The following is an 11,360-nucleotide window of genomic DNA, read 5'->3' as shown; positions in this document are numbered from 1 at the left end:
TTTAGACTAATCACCAATCGAACTTTGGAACTAGTCTTGTACCATCTATTTATGTAAACTATTCATTTCTTACCTTAGCTTCATGAAACAAACTTGCACTAATGGTCGTTAAAAAATAGAGACAAGTTTCTTTTAAACGATTTGGGGAATTGGTTTTTGAGGGGGGCTTTTTTCACTTTCCCGATTAAAATGAAAAAAAAAAATCAGAAATAACCAAATTTGCAACTAGTATTAAAAAATAGACACAATTTTAATAATAATCGAAATTAAATCACTTTTTTATATAAAAATAAAATCTGAACAAAAACACCCCTCCTGCAAGTTTGCAAGTTTATCCGCATGAGATCCATAATCCAACATATTATGCTGAAATTTTCCGTGTGTTAGAGTTCCTCGCGAAAGTAATCGTACAGAATCAAATAATTAGGATGCTCGTTACAAGGGCAAGGTTACCAGGGATGCAAAAAATTAATCTATTTTCTTTCATAGTTCTGGGAGGGGAAAATACTGAGCATACATTACAATTTCCTTTCAAGAGTTCATTAATCTTATTCAATCAAGATTTAGTGATTTACTGCTTAAATCACGGCTATGTAAGTCATAAAGGAGGCCATCATCCAAAAGAAAGATGGTATTTCAAATTTTAGTTTATTGGCACAGCACAATACAACAGCTATAAATATATGTAATTCTTCCTTCACAGTCGAGCAGTACGCAGTTGCTGCTTGAGTAGTGGCCTAATATATTCATGGAAGCCGTCAGCTATATCTGATTGGTTGAGAGGATCCTTCCATGCAGCCTCATACAGTTTCGGATACACGTTTCCATCATAACGTCCAAGAATTGAATCAAGGAAGTGATCGGTATAGTTAAATGCATCAACCAGCGATATAGCATTTGGACGAAGCTGATATTAAACAGGAATGGATCAGTAAAAGCAGATTCAACCCGCCAAGCACAAAAATGACAGAAAACAAGTTTAACAAGACGAACCTGGGAATATAAGGCTCTGAGCTGGTCATTAGCAAGTGACGCCTGCTTTGAGGTGATATAGCCAGTTCCGAGAAAATCTCCTTGATGTTTGTGAAGGAGGAAGAGGTAATAGATACCGCAAAGCACCTCCAGCTGTTGCTTAACCCCTTCCCCAGGAATGTCTTGTTGCAACTTCTCAATAAACCTTATGAGATGAGAGACATATTAATTAACAAAGTTCTATACTCTACGATGTTCTCAACCAAATCCTGGTAAATTCCATTATCAAGAAGCTTAAATTCATGCTTTACAACACGAAGATCCTTATCAACTTAGGAAACTATTATACCATTTTCAGCAAGAAAAAATACTTTGCTAAAAAGCAGACTGGTTATCCAAATCAACACAGCTGAAGAAGAGAATGCAGTAAAGAAGCTTACTTGGAGACAACAATTAATTGACAATGAGCAACTGCTGCTTCAGCTAAATCAGCTGCAAGTTCTGCAAAGCCTAAAAAAGGAGGACAAAGCAAGAAAAATATAAATTGAATTTTGATCGCGAGAAAAATAAACACACTTATCAAACGTTAAATAAACTTCATGCAGAAACTTTAAGCTGGTTGATAGTCAAACATTATAGAATTGAATAAGAAAGATGCAACGGCTTAAAAGTGAGGACCTTCTTCTGGATTATCAAACTTGCTAAGATTCTGAGCACAAGCAACAGACATTCTGGCAGCCCTTGCTTCAAATGCTTCAACTACCGCACTAGGTTTCAGCCAGTCCTTGGCTGCAGGAGACGGAAAACAACCACAATCAGCAATCTACTTTGTGTACGTAAAAAACATAGGAGGCTAATTGAAAGGCGAAACAACAGGCATTCTTACATGGTTGAAGTTATGAAAGTAAAAGCGAGGAACATAAGAGTACACCTACTAATATCACAAGCGCATCCTTTTCTAAGGCAACCGATACTGGAATAAGTACTTTCAGAACGAACTGTAACTATAACAATGAAGGATCAGCTGCAAGAATTTTACCTTGTTTCACATCAGAACGGCATTGCATCAAGTGTTCAATTCTTCCCATATAAGCTATAGTACCCACTGGCTTCTTTCCGGAGCCCAGCTGTGAAACGGTTTTCATAAGAAACCTCGCAACCTACATGAAACACAGCATGGTTCATACTGGAATACTAGATCAAAAATATCATACTATTATATCAGAATCAGAAGACTCTGTAATAAGACTTCATAAAACAGTTAAGTATATGTTGTACTTCACTTGCTCATTTAAGCTCGACATTTAAGTTACCAAATGTTTGATTTTTCCTTTGGGGTTGAGGGGAAGGAGAGGGGGGTGGTTCACAACAAACGAAAGAACAAACAAGCCACAGCCATCCTATTCATAAAGTACGATTCAGGAATGTACACACAGCCATGACAAGTGGATCACAGCGATACAATGTTTGAGAACATTGTCTTGAGTTTCCCAAAAATATTGAGCAGTAAAACTATTTTTCGAACATCTTTTGAGCCTGCTAGTTTTTGTATACAAAACAAGCTTTACTCAACAATTTTCACCTCTGGCACTTCTACCAACCTTTTGGCACTTTGCAACTAAACTTGTACTTTCACAATCAAGTGCTCACAAGCAAATATTTTAATAAAAAAGGGTCATGTGAAATCTCATGAGACTTGCTTTTGGGAGAGCAATAGGGAATAACACGCCAACAGAATCCCCTTATTGATGCAACAACAAATTTTAGCCCACGGAATTCATCCATTAATTTTAGGAAAATTTACTTTTTTTAACAAGGAATTTTAGAAAAATTAACATTCTATCATCAACTCATTCTTATCTACTTCCTCTATTCCAAAAAGTTATCTTCGTCTCCTCTCAGTTACCAAATAATCTTTGTTTTTCATGAAGTAACAAAATGTACCTTGGTTCAGAGTCTGGACACTTTCGAGTTCCAATCATTGATAAACTAAATTATAGAATGTCTATAACTTCTAAAAGACCTTGATAAAGAGGGAGGTATGGAGGTTCGAGAAAACTCTTTAAGTAAGAATTCACATTTTCCAGAAATTTCTCAATACTTCTCATTTGATGGTTTCTCATTTGATGGTTCTCTTATTTTAACAACAAAAGATTAACTCAAAAGTGTTAAACCCAGACCAATATGTTTAGCTGCTAGAAATTTCTTTTTTTTTTAAAAGACAATGACAAACTGAAGCATAGAAAATTTATATAAAAAACGAATTACTATGCTCAATAATTAAATATTTTTGAGAGGCTTAAATTACCACCACTGGACAAGTTGAGAAAGGATCTCTAAGTCCACACAAACCCTTTAAAGAAGAACTTAGAACTTGCATGTCAACCTTTAACAAACAATAAGTTTACCTGTAGTAGTAGCACGGTGTTATCTCCTTCGTATGTACAGGCAGGGACATAAACGGCAAATAACTCTGGGAGTCCACTGCTACATAGATATCCATGACCTCCACATAACTTTCGGCATTCTTCAATTCCATCCTGGAATAAAATTGCAATGAAGCAAGAAGCATGTTATGTTGAATGGCATGACAATGGATTCAAGTAAACAATTAGAGAAAAGTTCTTTTCTTTACTTTTTTTCTTAAATAAGCAACAGTTTTTCTTGAATATGAAGAAAAGATCAGGTCCAAAAAAAAAAATCCCGAGGTACATTCAAGAGAACGTTAACTGTTTATTAAGCCAGTCCAATCCAATTGAAGAAGACCCGCTTGCTAGTCTCTTATCCCAATAAAAATGAGGATTGTTTAGGAGACTACATTATAGCGGACAGCTCAATCATCACAGCATCTTAATCAGCCAAATATTAGATTTCAATGCCCACAAGTAAGAACGAAAACTGTATGACAGGCAAAACTTAAAGATGCGTTCAGCCATATATTTTTTTCTGAATATGTTCTCTGCACATGTATATTATAAAATTTCACTCTCAACAGAAACTAACATCTCCTTTATACATAATTCATGTAAAAGACTTGGAAATATGACCCAAAAGCCCCAGACAAGGATGACAGCGTCAATCAAAGATTGTAAAGCGCAAGGTAGGTGGACAATCAAAGTTGTTGTCACTACTTACAGCAGTGGCAGTGGTTGTCAAAGATTTCAATCCCGCCGTACATGCGTGCGCTTCAGGCAATGTTGAGAAATCATTTGCTTGCAGTCTTTGGGTCACATCAGTGTACAACCATTTCAGCCACTCCCCAACAAATCTGAAGGCATATGCAGAAGCCAACAAGGGAAAGAGCCTGTTTTGCTGAGTTTTATAGTCAATCACCTGCATAAAAGCATGCAGTTAGAGCATTAGTTACAACTCTCAAGCTGATAAACGATGACTATGTGCAGTCACCCGACAATATTACTCGACTGGGAAAAACATAAATATATGAACACTTGTGCCAAGTATGACGATACACGTAGCAGAAAGATTTTGTAGTATCTCAGACTCAGCTAGCATAAATATTCTTTTTCTGAGTCACGAGGTTTAATGAAGATAAATTATTATCTTTTTTTGATAAAGTTAATGAACATAAATTATTTAAAGCCATAAGATTCCTAGTACGCAAATTTTGTCGTCAAAAATGTTGGAGTACAGCAATTGGCTCTGCTGGGAGATGTTTTGGCATAAATATCACTTGTTTAATGATTTAAGTCAACCCAAAGATGCGCATACTTTTAATTGTTGATCATCACATAAAAAGTTGCCAGAAAAATTTTATGCTCGCTTTCCAAACAGTTCTCTTCGAATTGCTACCGCATAGGATCTCGTTGATATCTACCACAGAACAACATTATCAGACTCCCCCCTTCCCTTGCCAGTTAAATTTTTTGAAGATACCACCGAGGTAATTGAGCATGGTAAATCTCTTTTGGGCAGGCATTTAATCCAACATAGGTTGGGTTATTGAGGATTTTTGCAAGGGATTAATGGCTAATTCTACAGGTATAATGAAAAGAGAAAAGTGCAAGTCCTTCCACCCACCCCCTTTATAAACTAACATGCAGACATCAAAACTCACTCTCCACTCAAATAATATGAGACTAGAGATTGCCCTTAATACAGATGTTGGATTTGTGCTTGCCGACATTAGTGGCACTGGTATGGGAAGTTGTTTGGTATGGATTTCACTTTTGAATAAGCAAATGCATTTCATGAAACACAAAGAACATTTTAAAATCAAAATTAACAAAAATGTCCACCTCTTTTGCATAATTAATTGCCCCCACCAACATGAGTATGCTATAAAATGGCATGCAATGAGTGAAAGATCAGAACCCAGCCATTACAAATGATCATCTACTTTACTACTGATAGGATTTGCTTCCAAGATTACCTGAATTTCTTGTCCACCATTCTGAGAACCAAATTGTCTACGAACGGCACTGTATCTGGTTGCAATACACACAGCCCGAGACAAAGCATTTGAAGCATCTGATACAATTGTTTGCCGAACATATACCATGGTCCCATAAAGAAGTTGTCGGGGAACATCAGATTGGACATATTTTCCTTCTCTGGTAACTTGTGAAACCCTGAAATTTTAGGTGCAAATATAATAACTACCACGTAATATAGTATGGTAATGAGCCAAAAATTATGATACCAAAATCACTGATACAGAAAAGAGATTTAGTTTTAGGTTCGGCAACAGCAGTTATTATGCTCATGTATTAACGGGATTCAGCCTAGTAATGTTTTTGAACAGTGTAACTATCATTTCACTTAATTAGAGGCCAGAAATTCCAAAGCTTCCTAACAGCTAAAGCTTATTGTTCTTGCTCCTGGTAAACCTTTCCAGACTTGCTACTTGTAAGACTACTTGAACACGAGAAGCTGAAACTTGAATACCGGAAAAAGGTAAAGAACAAACCTCATCAGCATTTGATCTCTTGGAATGCGCACATGATCAAATCTTAATACCCCATTATCCATAGTATTATATGCCCCGTTTCCAAATTTCATTCCAATGTCTCCAACAGTAACACCTGGAAGAGGTTTGTGGTCCTCCAAGCTTCGTAGTTGGACAATAAAACCTAAAATATGAATTAGTCAATAAATGTAAGTGCAACTTTCCTGAAAATTTAAAATGCACTACACCATCTTGTGACATGAGAATCATTGACTTACCATTAATCCCATAGTCTTTACCATTTGTTATAAGACGAGCGTACACAACAGCATGGGTAGAGACTTTACCCAATCCACCAGGCCACCACTATTCCAAATTGTAAAAAGCCAGAGATCAGAGAAATTCACTAATTATTAATGAAATAAGCATATTGTAATAGGTCAGCAAATAATAAAGCTAATACAGCCATTTCAATCTTGGTGGTAGTAGCAAATTAAAAAAAAATTAAAAAATACAGCGATTTCAGAATAGCACATTGAACTGAAACAAGCAAAAGATGTTGTATAGGAGGTATATCTTGCATAAAAGAGTGTCATATACTTTGAGCATCACACTCCTCAAAATGTTAAAAATGGAGAGTTGTTTTGCAAAAACAAAACACGTAAAAGCAAGTAGTGGATAATTCTCACCTTGCTTGACGTCAATGTAGGACTATGAATGACAAATTCATCTGTTTGAGGATCAAATGTGGCAGTGGTCTCAAGGCCTTGCACATTGGACCCATGTCCAAGTTCAGTTTGAGCGTAGCACCCAATTATTTGCATCTTATAGGCCAACGGCAACCACTTTTTCTGCTGTTCATCTGTGCCCTGTCCTTTTATGGCCGGTATAAACATTCCCTAACAGAGAAAAATGGTGGCAGGTGAGCCACAATCCAAGGGCTTAAAGCAATTGAAAATAGAAAGGGGAAAAAATAAGAGCACCAACTTTAACATTAGTGTTTCTTTTCAAAATCGTCAAGCGCATTATGCATGTATATACTCAATATAAGCAGTAGCGTAGCAAGAATTTAACATAGGCAAAAGCAAAAGCCAAACAAGATGTTACCCAATGAAGATCGGTAAAGGCAGGCTCATCTACAAAATGCCTTAACTTAGCTGCTTCTTCTTCTGCAGAAACAAAAATTCAAGGTAATCAGCATGCACTTAATAAGACAGCTCTTCGTTGGCAGAAAACATTTTTTTTTTTTTTAAATTCTCTCCCAAATTAGGAGGATCTATAGTGTTTCCACACCTCCCCTCCAGCATGACTCGAACCCAGGATCTATCGGTTGTGGGTGGAGGTGCTTTTTGTCGTTGGCAGAAAACATATGATAAGGATTAGAAAGTAAAACAAAGTCATACCAGAAAGACGAAGTTCAATGATCCGTTTCCATGCATATGCCGCCTTTCTTAGCGTGTTCTTAAATAGTTCTTTCCTGGGAAGCATAGTTCTGCCTTCCTTGCTGAAGCCCTATATCCCACAATGACACTCAGTAAAGATTAAGGACATGCAAAATAGTAACAAGGCAGAAGCAAAAAACATAGTCAAACAAGACAATACCCTCCTTCAAAATCTCCCTCCCCAACCCCAAACAAATGACATGCGCCAAACAACATAATCTCCTCCTGTCAAAGTCAAGTCATTCAAAAATTATGCACTAAAAAGTTTTTGATCAATTTTCCAACCAAAACATTCACCGGCTGAATCACATGCACCAGTGGTACGTTAAAATGTATCAAAATGGAAATTTTAAACCAAATCGCATTTGAATGAGCATAAAAAGACAGTTGCTTTGGCTGGTAGAAAAAGGGAAAAAAAATTACTCCTAAAAAAAGTAGCTTTTCAGCATCACAATCCTAGTTTTCAAACACTAACAACAGAATGCATCAGACAGCATATCCGTTCACAAAAAACATGGTAGCATTTCTCACAAACGTTTTACTTACTAACTAAATCATCCTAAAGTTCAAATACATGTTAGCACTTAGCATTTATCCAAACACTAGACCCTACTCCATAGCATTTAACCAAACTAGTCCCTACAAAAAAATTCTAATGTACTTGCTCCATCGGTTTTACATTTTTTGTTTCCTCATAACTTCAGGCAATTCTAACGCCAAACAATGATTCATCCACACCGCTTCAATAAAATTTTAGCCTACTAAATAATGTTTGATCAAAGTTCAATACAGAAAGTGGTCAGTTTATATCAGTTAAATCAAACACATTACTGGCTTCGCAAAACCTATCAAAATCAAATCTTTCTCTCTTAAAACGCAGTGACTGAGCACAAAAAGGTTTTTTTCCCTCATCATTACCATATCCATTCACACATAAAAAAAACATCAAACACCCGAATAAACAAACAAAAAAGAAATACTGTAATCATCAGTTTATCTCAGTTAAATCAAAGACATTACTGGCTTGGTAAAAATTTACCTCACTGGTTGTTTACACCATGTAATTAGAAACATGACATGTGTTTGCACATTCACTTCTATCACTTAACCGTGGTTAATTAATGCATATTTTTACTTCATTAGACCACTTAACCATGATAAATTGAACTGGTTTGGTGTAAACACCCGATGCGGATAAGTATCTACCGGGACTGGCTTCCTAAACCTTATCAAAATCAAATCTTTTTCTCTTAAAACACAGTGAATGAGCACAAAAAGAATTTTCTCTCCAGCATCACCATCTTCATTCACCCAAAAAAAAAAAAAAAAAATCAAACACCCATATAAACAACAAACAAATAAACAAAAAAGAAATACTGTAATCATCAGTTATAAAGAAACAAAAACCGTGATTCATATCCACCGACAGCCATATCCAAAAAGGTTATTCAACAAAAAGGGGTCAAACAAAAATTAAAAATTTAGAAGAAAATAAAAAGGAAAAGGGAATTACAGGATCATTAGCAACAAGCTTGGAGATACGATCTGATAATTCAAAATTATGGCGAGAACCAGCCCAAACAATCTTCATCTCATTCACATCAAACTCAGCTTTTTTCCTCTCATCAGCCAAGTAATCAACACCCTCCATCTTTTCCTCTCAGATCAAAACCCAAAAATTATTGCACAGAATGAAAAAAAATCCAATCTTTGGTTGTTTTAGCAAATACCCCAATTCGATTATTGTAAAAAACGAGGAGAAAAAAAAAAGAAGGATAAGGATTGAACACGTTTGAGCTTTCCAAGAAACGATTTGTGTGCGCGCTATTTATAGCAGTAGTAGTTGTAGGAGGCACTCTTACATAATCATATTTTGACTGTACTTTTGTTTACAGTATATATATATATATGCCTTTTTCATATTTTTGAAAAAAAGGTTCGTCAGCTTTGATTTATTCCAGAAAAAAAAAAGGTTTGATTTGTTTGACGACCGTAAATAATAGAGTATTCAATATGTTTTATTAATACTAGTTTAACGTTTATAATTCAAAAAATTTAATATTTACAATAGTGGTTAAGTATTAAAAAATCTTTTTGTGGAGCATTTTAAGTGGAAAAAATATTATTCTCGTATTTATTTAATCTTTGTTGAAATAAAATATGTGTCCCAAAAAAAAAAATTATCAAATATAATTTTAATTTCTAAATTATTCTTTTTTTAATTTCTAAATTATTCTTTTTTTTTAATTTCGCTTCAAATATTTCTTTTCAAACTTAAATATATTGTCCAAATGTGAGAAAAAATGGTTTACTTGTTTTTTAAATCAATTCTCCTGATTTTTTATTTTTTATTTTTTATTCTATAAAATCTTTAAAGAGGTTTATACTTTAGAAAACAATTAGATGTGCTGCATATTCATTGTTCTGTTACTTATTTTTTGAAAAGAATATAATTCATTGATGGGCATGTTATATTAGAGATTATTAATTTGTTTCTCTTTTGGTTACGAATTAATTGATTTGTTTCCTTTCAATACAAGACAAAGGATAACATTAATCCTAATCAGCATATAACTGAAATAGAATGTTTATTATAGTTTACCCGAGATTACTAACATACTACATTAGATAGAGAGATTGGAAGAACAAATAATTGATCAATTTTAATAATTAGGTAGTTACATATTTAAGTGTCCTTAGCCAATTAACAAAATTTTAAAGTTGGTTGACCATTATTCATAGACCCAGTGGTCCGTAGATCAAAATTTAAATTGTATTGTCATGATTTAACTATTTAAGGTTCGTATCGTTATTTTCGCTTAACTACGCCTCCTTATTCTCTCATACGTGTGGCAAAATGATAAAAAGAAAACAGTTAATCACTCATATTATCCACTAAAAAATAGGTTGGATAACGAATTATTTAAAAACAAGTCAAATATGAATAAGAATCATATTATCTATTTAGAAAACGGATAACCAATGGATAACTAATGGATTTAACTTTTATATTATTATTTTTTTGGTAATTAAAGAATTTTAATTATCAATTGTAATATGTACAGCATGCAAAAATGAAATCTCAGCATGATTTGGACATGAAGCCCCAAATCTGCGTACAGCATCATAACCTATCAGCTAGAGGGAACAAGCTAACAGATTATACTATTGATAGAAATTAAGACATGCTAACTTCCCCTGCAACCGTGCTATTTTAACTCCTCTATAGTGAATCTCCTGAATCACTTGTCTTACTGGCATATCCGCAGGTCTATCTCTGTTGAAACAACCTCAAATTCCTTTCATTCCAAACACAATAAAGAGAGGTTGCTAGAGTCATTCTGAATAGTATCATACCAGTAGACTTCCCTTGCATATGCCTAGCAGCCCATGTAATCTCATCTTGCCACAATGTCGGCATCTTCATGACTCCTTGCCATTTCAATAATTTAGACCAGACATTTGCACAATACTGGCATTGAAAAAAGAGATGATCAATGGACTCATTTGCTGCATTACACAGAGGGCAACTCAAATCATCAATGTGGCACCATTGTGCAAATCTAGTCTTGGTAAGTAACCTCTTGTGGATGGCTAGATACAAAATAAAATTCCACCTGGGAGGACTATGATTGTTCCATATCAATCTACCATTCAACTCTTGGGTAATCTCTTCTGAGTTTGCAGTAAATCTCCTTAACGGATAGCGTAGTAAATCTTCTTAACGGATAGCGTAGTTAACTGATGCACATCTTCTTCTTGATAGCCTGCTTCTGCAAAGGTCTCTTTAGCTTTTATGATCTTCCTTATCACCCACGAGGCCTGGTTTACTTGCACATCCCATATCCTCATTCCCTTGATGTAGTAACATGAACCCATTACACCCATAACGTGTCCTTCTTTTTGCATAAATTCCATAAAAGCTTGCCAATGGCAACTTTATTCCACGTTTGTACATCCAGAAGACCAAGTCCACCTGCAGTTTTGGGATTGCACAATCTTTCCCAAGCAATCAAAGCTTTCCTTGATATCTCAGCGCC

The 11,360-nt window shown here is 35.1% G+C and overlaps 1 protein-coding gene across 1 annotated transcript; it reads right to left on the bottom strand.

Annotated features, from left to right (window-relative positions):
• Positions 1–457: 457 nt before the first annotated feature.
• Positions 458–9,123, bottom strand: LOC104118827 (peroxisomal acyl-coenzyme A oxidase 1-like). Its single transcript, XM_070182720.1, has 14 exons — positions 8,834–9,123; positions 7,282–7,390; positions 6,986–7,047; positions 6,568–6,777; positions 6,157–6,244; positions 5,900–6,062; positions 5,363–5,561; positions 4,108–4,305; positions 3,381–3,512; positions 2,012–2,132; positions 1,651–1,761; positions 1,413–1,482; positions 994–1,177; positions 458–907 (listed from the first exon to the last, which is right to left on the bottom strand). Exons 1-14 carry the CDS (start codon positions 8,969–8,971, stop codon positions 698–700), a joined length of 1,995 nt encoding a protein of 664 aa, XP_070038821.1. The 5' UTR covers positions 8,972–9,123; the 3' UTR covers positions 458–697.
• Between the last annotated feature and the right edge of the window lie 2,237 nt (positions 9,124–11,360).

The sequence above is a fragment of the Nicotiana tomentosiformis genome, chromosome 8, assembly GCF_000390325.3.
Source record: "Nicotiana tomentosiformis chromosome 8, ASM39032v3, whole genome shotgun sequence".
NCBI lineage: Eukaryota > Viridiplantae > Streptophyta > Magnoliopsida > Solanales > Solanaceae > Nicotiana > Nicotiana tomentosiformis.
This window is presented reverse-complemented; position numbering and strand designations above follow the sequence as displayed.

Bases quoted from the DNA above. Each gene is read 5' to 3' on its own strand.
- LOC104118827 (XM_070182720.1), bottom strand. From the start codon at position 8,971: ATGGAGGGTGTTGATTACTTGGCTGATGAGAGGAAAAAAGCTGAGTTT. The intron at 7,391-8,833 runs GTAATTCCCTTT...TGTGGGATATAG, and splicing joins AGCTTGTTGCTAATGATCCT to GGCTTCAGCAAGGAAGGCAG. The intron at 6,063-6,156 runs GTAAGTCAATGA...TTCATATTTTAG, and splicing joins TAAAGACTATGGGATTAATG to GTTTTATTGTCCAACTACGA.